General features: G+C 44.5%; 1 protein-coding gene and 1 long non-coding RNA gene across 8 annotated transcripts in view; one reads left to right on the top strand and one right to left on the bottom strand.

Annotated features, from left to right (window-relative positions):
* The window catches only part of AFF2 (ALF transcription elongation factor 2), a 386,246-nt gene extending 376,768 nt beyond the window's left edge, over nucleotides 1-9,478 (bottom strand). For 3 of the 7 annotated variants that reach the window (XM_083595532.1, XM_083595536.1, XM_083595538.1), the window contains exon 1: nucleotides 9,090-9,464. In XM_083595532.1, coding sequence (XP_083451658.1) covers nucleotides 9,090-9,136 — 47 coding nt within the window. In that variant the 5' untranslated portion in view covers nucleotides 9,137-9,464. Of the gene's footprint in view, nucleotides 1-9,089 lie in introns of all 7 variants that reach the window. The other 4 variants (XM_083595537.1, XM_083595543.1, XM_083595539.1 and 1 more) reach the window with 2 other exon arrangements.
* A 2,776-nt stretch (nucleotides 9,479-12,254) lies between these two features.
* On the top strand, nucleotides 12,255-12,789 carry LOC310753958. Its single transcript, XR_014543524.1, has 2 exons — nucleotides 12,255-12,429; nucleotides 12,612-12,789. It is a non-coding gene; the product is annotated as an uncharacterized lncRNA (long non-coding RNA).
* Nucleotides 12,790-14,067: the final 1,278 nt, after the last annotated feature.

The following is a 14,067-nucleotide window of genomic DNA, read 5'->3' as shown; positions in this document are numbered from 1 at the left end:
TCCCTCTATAAGCAAGGCACACAATCGAAGTTCAAGAACACATTTACAGCCAATCAAAAACACTCAAGGAGAATGCAAAGGATGGTTGCTGAGGGCTGTAGCTCAGGACCATTCACAGCCTAGGGAGAATCATGAGGCCAAGATGGAATGCTCAGGAAAGCCCAGCATATCCCACAATCCCTGACAATTGGCCATGCTATCTAAGGTGTGCAAGACTTGTGTGCTAGACTGGAACTCCCATCAACCTTGATGCTGGTTGAGGCTGAAGGGAGCTGGAGCCTACCAATATTTGGAGGGGTACAGGTTTCCTACCCTCCCAGGGTAATTGTTGGCCTGGTCCTCTTGAGGTGGTACAGTCCGAGGAGAGCTGCATCTTTTCCTTTGCCTGTTTCTGAACATGTGTAGGCTCTTGGCTTCTACACACAACAATTCCATTCAAGTGGGCAGTTCAGACAAGCCATAGATAAGCATTCAGATGTTTGCTTGGCCAGGATCCAAAATAATAATTTGTAGAGCAAGGCATTCCCCTTTACAAAGCATGCACACTAGGGAATGTGCTTAACTGATCTCCGCGGGACTTCCTTCAACTTAAGATTGTAACGCAAGTTAATATGAAAAGCACCTGATGGATTAACCCAAAGGCCCCTCTATTCCTCCATCCTGTTCTTGCAGTGGCCAATCAAAAGCCCCAAAACAGGACCTGAGTGCAGCAGCTGTCTCCCCACCTGTGATTACCAGAATCTGGCATTCAGAAGCATATTGCCTCCAATGGCAGAGGTACAACATAGCCCTAGTTACTCACTTGGCTGTCCAGCATACCTTTCAGGCATTTCTCAACTTAAGGTCACTGGATCATTACAAGTCATCCGAAGCAGACTTCAAATCCCTGCTGACAAGGAATTTGTTTTTCTCTTCCCTCCCTCCTCTTCTGATATCCTTTTATCTCTAGATATCTCCATTAGTCTGTAGATAATCAGGGTCAGGGAGTTCATGTCCAAGAGACACTGCAACAATTTAAACAACTCTTTGAATTGCCAAGCATCATTAGCCAGCTACCTTTGGATAGTAAAAGCTTTCAAGTTGTTAGGTATTCCTTAGTTCCCTTTGTGGGCAGAGTAGTCAACTGAAAACGATAGTAGGATGGTTGTTTTTTAAAAAAGAAAAGAAAAAGAAAAAGCTTAGTTGAGCGGACTGAATCCGACAGAATATACCAGGATTTTTTCCAATCTGAGGGCCACATTCCATTCAGGACAACCTTTCAGGAGCCACATTCCAGTAGTGGGTGGGTAAAGAGGACAAATGGGTGAAACAATGAAAGTGAGTTTTAGCCTTTGTAGAATAGGTTACATTACATTGAACACATCACTTGACTGGAGAACTTGCACTGTAAAACGTGGAGAAGTGCGAATTTTGAAGGGCAGCTGTGTTTGCGCTTACATATTGTTTCAGAAAGTGCAAATAATGTAGGTTCACCTTAAACACGTACTGAATCAAATTTATCCCCCACCACTAATCTCATGAAAGACGCACTGCCACAAATAATAATTCCCTCCTCCATTCCCAATGCACTGGAATGAGTACATCCTTAATATAGCCAAAACAGTCTCAATCAAACACAAGATTTCGATGTTGATGCTTCCAGCAACCAGTACATACTGTGGGTGTGTGGGTGTTTCTGCTGGTTAAGTTACTTTAGATGGTATCAGGTAATAATATTTGGAGAATAGGTGTTTGAGAAGAAGAACGGGAACCTGAAAAACATAGGCAACCTTTGGCCCTCCAAATGTTTTGGCTTACAACTCCCATGATCCCTAGCTCACAGGACCAGTGGTCAGGGATGATGGGAATTGTAGTCAAAAACATCTGGAGGGCCGAAGGTTGCCTATGCCTGATTTAGCCAGTCACTTGTTTGGAGTTTCCAGTTGCTGATGGAAAATCTGTATACTGATAAGTGAGTACAGAGCATGGAACATAGGTAAATGCCTTCTACCGAGTCAGACCACTGGTCTATCTCATTCAGTATTGTCTACACTGACTGGTAACAGCTCTCCAAGGTTTCAAGGATGGTTCTCTCCCAGCCTACCTGGAGATGCCAGGGATTGAACCTGGGACCTTCTACATGCAAGGCAGATGCTCTGCCACTGAGCTACAGCCACTCCCTGATGATAGATGTGGCCTGGGGTGGGGATGTGGCCTCAGGATTGTCCCAGAAGGCCATATTCAACCTCCTGGCCTGAGGTTCCTTCACCCTTGATACATGGATGCTGATTAGGGCAAGTCGTTCTACCAAGCCAATAGGTGAGATGTCATATCAAAAAGAAAGGAAGGAGGGATATTCCTAAGTGCTTGCAATTTATTATCTAAATGAGATAATAAATCTGGGACTTTTTGAAAAACAAACAATAACACACATAATTCAGCACAGGGATGGGGAACCTGTAGTACTTCAGATGTTGTTGAACTCCCAACTTTCTGCATGCAGTGCCTGAGCTTAAGTTTGAGGGCATTTGAGGCTCTCCCCTGCAATCTCACACTCAAACTGCACATACCCACCTCCATCTGATTTACATGGGGCTTATATGGGGCGGTTCCCTCATTGCGAGAAGCAAAGCTACAGGGAACCAGGCAGAGGGCCTTCTCGGTAGTGGCGCCCGCCCTGTGGAACGCCCTTCCAGCAGATGTCAAAACGACAAACAACTACCTGACATTCAGAAGACATCTTAAGGCAGCCCTGTTCAGGGAAGTTTTTAATGTGTGATATTTTAGTATATTTTTGGTTTCTATGGAAGCCACCCAGAGTGGCTGGGGAAACCCAGCCAGATGGGCGGGGAACAAATAATAAATTATTATTATTATTATTATTATTATTATTATTATTATTATTATTAATGTACAGTACAACCAACATTTACATAAATTCTGGATTCTTTTCTTTTCACTTGAAAGTTCACTCTTTTGTTTTAGTCCATTCTTGATTTCTCTGTTTTTTTTTTAAAAAAAAACCCGCAACATTCTTAGGTTACTCATTAGCAAAACAACCCACCCCTCCATCGCACTTACTTCATCATTTCGACTCATCAGTGGCATACAAGGCTGTGTGTTTTGCAAACACCAGGATCCACTCTGGTTTAACATTCTTTGCAATCTCATGGAAGCCCAGGAAAAATTTAGTACGTTACGGCATAATCAATTGCGGGGCTTATTCCACCCTCCCAAGCCTCAAACCGGACTGTATTTTATTTCCTCCTAGACTCAGCTGCTCATTCTGACAGATCCTAATCCTTCAACCACATGCAAGGAGCGTGGTGAGTAATTCCTTTATGTTTGGGAGTGGGGAAACTGAAAATGAGCCTAAATAATTACTTTGGGAATGTGCCTAATACAAATTCCCTAAATAAACACACTTTAACTTCCAAAAAGAGAACAGAAGGGGGGAAAGTTGGGATTTCTTTTGTTAATGAGTATTCCATTCAGTATTTCAATTTCCTCCAACTCCTACCGCGAAAAAAAAAGGGGGGTGGGAATCTATCTACTCCATTTCACATGTACCCATTAGGCAACATTGAACCATCCCGGTGTTCAGAGGGAAACAGTTATTTAATAAGTGATTTGAGGCCTCGGGGCAGTAAAGCACAGTAACTGAGAAGGCATCCCAGGGCAGCGTATTGGAGGGAGGGAGGTGGGAAGAAGGGAGGGGCACTCACAAATGTTTTGAGGTAGAGACCAAAAACAGTTCACCTTTGTCTGGCAAGCAAGCAGGGTTCCCCACTCCCAGTTAAGGAAGTAGGATTGACGGAATGCCCTGGTGAGGAGCAGGTGGCTTGGTTTAGGAGACAGACATTGGGGGGGGGGGATATGGGGAGTGAAGGAGACCTGACCTACAGATGGTCCATTCTCAGCTCCACCAGCTACAGGGCAACTTCTGACCTTTCTATTTATGTTACAGTTTAGTGAGTTTAAGCTTCTTGAATAAAGGTCCAGTTTTCTTCCCCGTTTGATGCAATTGGATTACTGTTGATGTCTGGTGTAAATCAACCTCTCTTTTTTATGAGGTAAACAAACAAACAAACAAAACCCTCTGAAGGATTATCTTTCCTTTTTTTGAAGGTGTGCTTTGATTCATTAATAGTACTAAGGGAGTCGCCATTGTGCTATACTGCCTACCAAGTCTTACCTGGGAGCAACAGGGGCATTGCTAAGCAGTTAAAGGGGTGCTGCAACATCGCAGGTATTTGCACGGAAGTAAATTGAACTAATTTACAGGTACAGGTGCCTTGGGGGAAATTAAGGTGTAGGGTGTCCGGGGTTTCACCACGGCTGTGCTCGTCAGTTTCCCCACATGCCCTGTAAGCAAAGATTTTCTTTTTCTTTTTGAAAAAGTGGGAAGGAAAGAGTATCTGGGCCCTGCAGCAGAAGGCTGATAACTCAAGACTGCTTGTTAGCAGCAATACGCCAGACCATCAAACATAATAGAACTTTTTTCTGTACCTAGGATTCTGCTGCAACACAAAAGCCAAATAGACATTGGCTCAGTGAAGCCTACAAGTTGAGAATGACTAGTTTAGATCAGTGGCAGAGCACCTGATTTCCAGGTAAGAAGGTCTCATGATCAATCCGCAGCATCTCTCCACATAGGCCTGGTAATGCCCTCTGCATGAAACCCTGGATAGCCAATGCCATTCAATGTGGACAATACTGAACTAGATGCTCCAATGGCCTGACTCTGTAGAAGCCTTCTGTGTTCCTACACATTTCAGTATAATATACTATTGATGCTGAGGCATGGCTGGCACATTATGGCTTGGCTAAAGTTACCTGATGGGCATGCTGCGTTTCGAACCCAGGACTTCCCACCTCATAATCAACCACAGCACTTCAGACTCTGAGAGTTCTCTTCCTTTGTCATTATTTATTATTACTGTTTTTATATGTGCTGGAAGCTGCCCAGAGTGGCTGGGGAAACCCAGCCAGATGGGTGGGGCATAAATTGTTGGTGGTGATGGTGTTGTTGTTGTTGTTGTTGTTGTTGTTATTTGTTTCCTGAACACACCTAGTGCCAACACTCTCACTTCCTTCAACAGCCCCATCAAAGCCCATCCATACTGTGGAGTTCCTAGTTACCGACCCCTGGGCCTTCCTAACCTCCAACCATCTTTAAATATAATCTTCTATGTACCTTAGGATTCTGCCTTGCTTTGCTTAGCGCTGTAAAGTCCCATGGGCACAGTGGAGACAAGAGGGACAATCCTGTGACCCTCCAGGTGTTGCTGGACTCCAGCTCCTATCATCCCAGATCAAGGGTCATGTTGACCAGGGCTGATGGGAGTTCCGAGTCCAACATTATCTGGTTCCACATTCCTCGTAAAGGACCAGGGAATATCAAAAAACAAAACTGGCTTGAGGAGAGCACTGTCACTCCATGTTGCCCAGGTTTCTTTCTGGGCCTCCATAAACAAGGTGATGAAAGGTGCACTCAGACATGGGGGAAATTGTGCTGGTTTTCCCGATTAAAATGCTAGTGAAATTACCACTAAACTTCCATTTTTTTATGCCACTAGATTTCCAGAAGTGCCGTCTATGTCATGTGGAAGCTCAAATATAATCTGGAAATTAACAGTTAGGAAAACATCAGGGAAATGAAATAAACTGCAACATGAATGTAGCCAAGGTAATTAGATTGATACAGAGCCTTATGTCTGTTAACATGTGTCATTTTCTAAGAGAGCCAGTAGTGGGCAGAGTTTTAATTTTGCATGGAGAGAAACCTGCCTTCAGATCGCCAGATAGCCACAATTTGCCTTGGATGGGCTTGGACCATTTGCTGTATTTTAGCTTAATATACCGAGAGGTAGTGGAGATAAAACTGGGGGTCTACATAAATTCCAATCCAAGTTCCTTAGGTGAGGGGGGGACATGTAATGAATAAATAAATAGACAGGTACAATTTTACTTTGGGGTTCATTTGCAAGATGTACTATGAAACACAAGTGGAGTTCTCTGATACAGACTCAACCCCAAACCTATCATATAGCTTTTGGTCTTCCATTCCCAACTTAATTATTATATTTATATAGCATCATCAAGAGAAAACCAAACCTCAAACTAGCTCTCTGCCCCAAGCAGGTTACAATATAAATTTCCATTAAATCATATGCCTACACTAGTTTTGTATAAGTATCTGGATTTACAATCCCATTTCCTTAATGTAGTTGTGTCCTTGCACATTGACTGTGTGGAATAAGATGTACATATTGCAGTAATTCACTGCATATTTTTATCCCAGGGTTACAAACCCTTCTTCTTTCAGGTTAAGGGAGAGATTGGCTGCTGCTGTGCGCTCATCTCTGGCAAATTATCTTTTGTTGTTCCTTAAAGATAGAACTTAAGGCTACTTAGATGTAAATGCACAACAGTTAGCAGCCAACATACATCAGAATTGTTTGCACTGGTAAATTCCAGCCCTGGTCTTATGCACTTGCTTGGGAGTAAGTGCCGCTGAAATCAGGGGGGCAAATTGCTAAAAAGCTCTGAGTGGGTTGCCTATTGCACCCAGGTGTCAGTTTTGTTTTTGCTTTTTTAAAAAGCAGGATTGTTTTTAATGTACAGTTTCTTCCAACTTTGAGGAGCAAACACACTCATTCCGTAACTAGCTAATTAGCAGTAAACAAGGCAGAGGCACGAGCCTGGTGCACAGGGTGAACAAAAGTAAAAAAATTAAATGTGTAGCAGTAGCCATTAAATTATAGACGACTATGGCTTGTTTGGGGAGGGGGTCATTCAGTGAGTGCCTATGCTGGCAAATTCTTCTCACCAGAAGAAAATAGTTGGGTGAACATCAACACAAATTCACAGAGACCCCCAGTGAGTGCATGTACACAACACCATGCAGACCCAAGCCCACCGAATTGATGCATTTGCCTATTATGGCACACAAGACGAAGAATTTATGGAGATACTCCATGCTGAGACACATATGAGATCAGAAGAGACGAACTCTCGAAAGAGCCCCTGCAGCCAAAAGCATTAGATTCCTTTAAAAAAATCAAAACGGCAATACTTTGATAAAAGAAGTTAATGGTGATCAGGAAAGAGGAGGAAATATTGTAACACTTGTCCACCCCCACCCCACCCCCACCAAAACCTCAACAACAAAAACACATGTTAACAGTTTCCTTCTTTCTCAAACACATCATTTCAACATTCACCATCCTGATCCCAGCCAGTGTTGGACTCTACAAACACCGCAACATGCTTCCTTTTCCAAACGACACCTCCATGCTCACTTGTAACGGCTTCCATTAAATTAATGATGTTACCCACACCATAAATTAGGCAAATTGTATGCAAATACTGTTTGAGTAGCAATACAGTGGTTATCAGCTGTCTGCAAAAATAAATTAGTTTGGCAGGGTAAAGATACTGTGAAGCAGCATATTTAATTGAGCACTAATTTTATTGTGATTATTACTTTTAAGTAACAACGGCAAGGTTATTAAGTGACATAATGTGATGGTTTACACAGAGCTGATAAAACACTTCACAAGATCCACAATGCTGGTTTGCTGATTAAAACTGATACCAAGTAATTTATGGTCCCAAGGACTGATTCTCAACCGCTATAAAAATAAAATAAATGAAAACATGACAGTGTTTCAGGGTTTTCAAGCTGGGCAATTACAGTATGTTTGACAAAGTGTCACTGATTAGCTTGATATAAAATCTATATGTTTTATTATTAGTATTTTCAGCAATTATTTACTTAAAATGCCAGCAAATTAAAATTATTCTGCCCTTCTCTCAGCAAAACACATCATAATATTACCTATGTCGCCAAGATTTTTGCCAATCAGGCATGCAAAATGCAAATTTATTCATTTACTTACTTTGCTTGCCCGGTTAGTAAATTACAGCCTACCTCAAATGGCCACAATCCGGTTGCTCATTATTATTATTTTAAATTTTAGAGCGAAAGCACAAATTGCAACTTGTTAGCTTGGCAGAGTGAAACACAGAACCAGTCCAGACATTGGCAAATCATATTTAAATATTTATGGGCAACAAAGCATCTCTGTTTTCCAAGTTAAATACAGAATCAAATCACAACTTCTGCACTACTTCTGCTCTCCCAGTATCAACACCCCAATTTTTCTTTTCTTTTTTAAAGATGCCAAGCTTGATTTATTTTTTTGCAGCAAGTTCACAATAAAAACAACCAACACACACAACTCCCTTCTTCTTTGCAAATCACAACATATCTGAAATTCGAGGAAAAACATGGTAATGGTCAAGATATTTCCAAAGCTTATAAGTTAAAACAATAAGAGATCTGACAGTGACTGGGGGGGGGACCCTATCACTTCAGTTCTGGATCAGTAGAGGGGGTAGGAGGAGGGACAATCACAGGCAGTTTTGGAAACGAGAGAGACAGAAATCTTGCAACTGACACCACAAAACTGCACGTTTGAGAATGCCACAATGAAGACAATGTATGAACAGTGTGGGGGAGTGTTGCTGGTTGGATAACCCCCCCCCTTGTTTTTTGTTGCTTTTGGTTTGGTAGCCAACACACACACACCCTTGCAACTTATCCCACAGGTTCAAGAAAGCATAGGTCCTGATACCTATTTTGAAACATGGAAAATGAAAGATGCGTGAACAACACCCCCACGCCCGCCCGCCCCAAACACCACACCACCCCCAGGGGATCGGATTGAGTTGGGAATAGGTTCAAAGAGGGGGTTCAAATAATGGGATGCTAGAGCGGGTTCAAAGGAAGCGAGGCTATGCCGACTTCTTCCATAGATGCTGCCTGTTTTGCAAATGGACCACTTCCAAGTTGGAGCATCCTCCGAAAAACAGGGCATGCGACGCGCATCACGCACCTCCGGACAAAAACCACCACGGGTGCATGGCTCTCGATATTATTATTAAAGACAAGACACTGAGAAGGAGGGGAGAGGAAGATGCAACAAAAGGTTTCTGAGCTGCACTATTAATGATGCTAATTAACAATAACAATAACAACAACAACCCGAAGGCATCGCAATAGGGTGATGAAATTCAAGAGCGGGGTGGGAAATCAAACCTACCACTGCTGGTCCAAGTCCCAGTCCCTGAAAAAGTCGAATAGATCCATAGCGGTTGCGAAGGGAGGCAGGAGGGACTCCGAGCGCTGGCTGCCCCCCCTCCCCGGGTCCGCCTTCCCCCAGCCCGGCTAGGAGAAGTCACCGGGGCAGGGCAGGCTTAGCAGCGCATCTGGAGGGCGAGCTGGGCTTTCTCCCTTTCGCCGCGCTTGGGGGACAAGCCGGGGCTGGCGATGGTCTCTCCGGCCGGAGGGAGGAGGAGGAAGGCAGCTCTGCTGCTGCTCTCAGCTCCTTCCGCTCGCTTCTGCTGGCTTCAGCTGTGGCTGCTGCTGCTGCTGCCGCCGCCACAGCCAGCAGCAGCCTGACTGACTGACTCGCTGGCTGGCTGGCTGAGAGAGGCAGAAATAGCGGCGGCGGCAGCAATATCAACACCCACCACAAGGGGTGGAGCGAGCGGCAAGAACCACGACTCGGAGACGCGTTGTATTAGCATCCCTCCCCGCTCGCCAATTCGCAGCTGGAGCAGAGTTCACATGTGCTACGGACGAGAGACGGGGGTTCTGGTCGCTTCCAAACGGGTGTCATTGTGGGTTGCTCTATGTGCATGCAATACTAGAATAAGAATATCAATGTAAAGTTGGAAGGGACCCTTAGAGTCATCTAGTCCAACCCCTTGCAATGTAGGGATTTGAAACCATACTGGACCCTACTTAACTTTGGAAATGTGCTAGCAGTTTTATTGTGGCACCACTAGCATGGGTATAGCCAGGATTGTTCACGGAGGGGGGGAGGCTTTTGTTAGGGGGTGCAGAACCTCGGATTTGTATTGGTTTGGGGGGCAACTGCCCCCCTTGGCTATGCCCATGGCCTCTAGGAGTACAATTAAAAATATGTTTGAATATTGATGTTAATATTTTCAGCATTCAAATAACTTCATTGTTATCTAAAACTGCAGCATCAGCAATCCCACATCACAAGGGGTGGAGTAATGGTTTTGGTGTCAGCCTAGGACCTGGGAGACCAGGGTCCAAATCCCCACTCAGCCATGAAGCTCACTGGGTGACTTTGGACCAGTCACATGCAACCCAAGAGACATGCACCCAGAACTCTGGTTGATTCCAGATTGTGGGAAGAGGTAGCTCCTGCAGCATGCAAGCTTGTTTGTTGGCTGCCATGTCCACAAAACATAGAATCATAGGGAATGCAGGATTCTCAACTAAAGCATCCATGACAGATGGCCATCCAACCTCTGCTTAAAAACCTCCAAGGAAGGAGAGTCCAGCAGCTCCTGGTGGAAGTCAGTTCCACTGTTGAACAGCTTTTACTATCAGAATTACCTTCTTTATAGCTTGAATCCATTGGATTCATCCTTGCTGTCAAAATGTAAGTGGGAAGACACACATGGAGACACAGGTACTGAGTGTGTGGTGGTGACGTAAGGTTCCCAAAAGCCATTAAATACCATGAGAGTTGGCCTTGAGAGCGCTGAGAAGCAGAGCTCACTCCATCGGCTCTGCTGCAACAGGCCAGTTCCATCCGGCCTCCTCTCCCCTCAACTGTCACTTGGGGGCAGCCTTTCTCTCTCAGTGGGAGAAACAGTAAGCAGGGATCATTTAATCAGCTTTTCTGGAGGCCCAGCTCCATCAGGAACCTCCTTGCTCTTGAACTGTGCCAGCTAGTCCATGTAGGAACAACTGTTAGAAACTGGTGTCTGAGTTTTAGTGTTTATTTTCCTCCTCCCTCCTGTCCAAGGGGCAGCTGGATCTTCTCTACCTGGTAAGGTAGCCCACCTGGGAGAAGGAATACTCTTATCCTAAACCTCTGCTGCCTTGTAGATATACTGATTCCTGAAAAAGGCTTCAGGAGTACACCCTGAGGAACCATCTGTACCTGCTGCCTTGCAGGACATCTTCAGCAAAAGAAAAGGCTGAGGAGTAAACCCTACACAAATCCAGAGTGGAGTCCCTAAGGCAGTTAGATGGCACCTTGTACAGCTCTTTCCAGCAACTCCTGCAGCCAAGCTGGTGTCAAACATCTTGCTCTGCTTTCCTTTGGGCCACATCAGTGAGGTTGAGGGGGGCGGTCTTCTTGCCTGGGCAGCCCAGGACCTTAATGCACGCTGCCCAGGCTTATGCCCTGGAGAGGTTCCTTCAGTGCTGCTAACACAGCAAAAGCAATGCAGGATGCAACAGTTATGACTTATAAATTCAATTTGATTGGCATAAGGTATGAGCACTACTGGTTGCCTTCGGTGGTAGGAAAGATCATCATGTCTCACTAGTCAACTACTGTCCATCTTACAGCTGGCACCACCTAGTCAAAAAAATATTGAGCCACCATGGTTCCCACTCTTTTCATTTTTTAAGACTGCGAGCTTGAGGATAGGGACCATCTTTCTTTGATTGTATGTAAACTGCCCTGGAAGCCTTTTTGGCTGAAGTGTGGGTACAAATGCTCCAAATAAATATGAATAAGGAGTGCAGTAGCAGATGGCCTGACATTTCTGTACACAGTTGAAATATATATATATAACCAGTGGAGACTGGCCCATCAGGGCGAATGGGGCAAAGCCCTATCAGCCTCAGTCTGCTCTCAGACAGCCCAAACTTGCTTGCTTTCTTACTTACAACCAGCTTAGCATGTGCCCCTGTCTGTCATCTTCTTCGTGCTCCTTCTCAACTTCACCCCTGTAGGACTTAGCAAGGAGGAGAATGGGGGACAAAACTAGAATTAGGTAGCTCTGCCTGTCATTGGCTTTGGCTCCACCTTCCTCTGGCCTCTCAGCCTTTCTTCCCAGCAGCCCAAATAGGTTCCAGCCACCTCTATAAGAATGATAAACCACACAGTGACCCTTTTGCAAGAGCAGCAATTGGCAGAAACACATAGCTTTGCTAATGTTATGGTGGGAAGGCGAGAGTCTGCTAAACCCAAGAAATTAATGAATGTCAAAATCTAGCTAATAGGAAGGGAAAATGCAAGCTACAGAACTGTGGCAGGTAAGGAATCCACGGGCCAGTATATTCCAACCCGCCTGGCCACCTGGCTGGTTGAATTCAAGCCATTATGACACAATGGCCAGGCAGCTACACATCAGAGAAAGTTTTTAGGTCTGTGCAAAACAAGGGTTGCCAAGGTGACAGGGAGAGGTGTGAGATGACAGACTATATCTCAGGGGTAGAATACCTGCACTGCATGCAGACAGTGCAAGTCAAATAACCTAGTATGTACTGGTTAGGCTAGAAAAAACTTCTGTCTGAAACCTGGAGATCCAACATTGTTGACAACAATGAGCTAAATGAATCAGCTGCCTCCATATATGGCAGTTTTCCCCAATATTTACCTCAGAGTAAGGCTACAGAATTAGAGAGGTGGTTTTTTTTTCAATTAGCATGTCAAAATGTCCCAATCTGGTGCTGCTTGATGTTTTGTAACCCTCCCAGACTGTCCTCACTGCAGCCAGATCCCCACAGTCTTTCACAATAAGTTAAAATCTGCCACAATGTGATTTTTACCTGTCATTTTTCACAGGGTGACAGTTCCTTCTGGATGTGCCCCCATGTGGCGAAACTTGAAATTTACCACATTCCAGAGAACATGAACAATTTTTCTGGATGATTTCAAGGCCTGATCATTCAGAACTTTGCGTCTGTGGGTGCACTTTTGGAATGATTCTTAGGGGAAGCCCATAAACAGGTTGCAGTTACAACTTAGAGTTTCTCTGGCAGCAGTTCTTCATAGGAAGAAAAGAAGGAAAGAGGCATATAGCCCAGAGAAGACTAAGGAGAGGCATGATAGAACCCTTCTTAGATCAGGAGGCCTGTCACAGAGAAGATGGAGCAGGCTTACTCTAGTAGGCCGGTGGAAATGGTTGGCAATCAGATTTTGGCTAAACTTTATGAGAAAGTTATGGCAGTGGAACAACAGCATGCCTCAAGAGAAGCAGAGGGTACATGGCCATCTGTCAGGTACACTTGTAGCTGCCTCCTACATTGTAAACATAGGGGTCAACTCCTAGGGGCTGAGGTCCCTTTGCGCCCGCCCAAGGCAATGTCATTCAAATAGTGTGGGTGCATCCCGTCATGTGATTGATTTTGCAGGGTGGGGCATATTTTCCTTCTCCCCAATATTTTATTCAAGTTGGCACCCCTGATTGTAAGATCTTGAATGGAACAGAGGCTTGGGTTAGATGACCTCTCCTTCCAATCCCACAATAGGAAGGGGGAGGGCGAGAGGGAGGAAGGAAGGAAGGAAGGAAGGAAGGAAGGAAGGAAGGAAGGAAGGAAGGAAGGAAGGAAGGAGGCTGTGGTAATTCCACTCAAAAGTGATAGAGGCATCGCTGAACATCTGTGTAGCAGTATTGCTATTTGGGATACATCCTTGTAGTGTGGATTAAACCTCACACCAAGAGAAGCAAGCTTTGGCTGCAGAAAGATACCACCTACGCATATGTAAGAAAAGGATAGCCCTTCTGTTCTGGTCAGTATGCACAGCTACCTACCAAATGCACAAGATTGCACTTCTACTAGTCATACTTAGAATAGAACCCAGTCAGTGAGACTGTGCTCTGTGTGACTGACTGCACATCCACACCTTATATTTAACACATACACATAACGTTCCCCCAAAGAATTCTGGGAACTACAATTTATAGAGCCCATGGAGCCCTTTTCCTCACAATTTACCTCGCAGCACTACAGTTCCCAGAACCCTTAACAAATTACAGTTCCCAGGATTCTTTGGGGAAAGCTATAAACATATTATGTGGATCCAACTTCAGTCTGGATCTAACTCTATGTTTCTACTGCCAGTATCAGTTTGATACCATTCTACAATGGGTAGTCTTCCACTACTTTCTACTGATCGCAGACGCATTGAAACTAGTGGCAATGATCAACTTAGGTCTATCAGTTTTAATGGGTCTGCTTTGAGTAAAATGTAGCTGGATGCTACATTTCCTTCAGCCCTGACATTAGAAAACCAAAAG

Source organism: Podarcis filfolensis (genome assembly GCF_964270895.1).
Source record: "Podarcis filfolensis genome assembly, chromosome: Z".
NCBI lineage: Eukaryota > Metazoa > Chordata > Lepidosauria > Squamata > Lacertidae > Podarcis > Podarcis filfolensis.
Note: the sequence above shows the minus strand (reverse complement) of the source record. Positions and strands in the feature narration are given on the sequence as shown.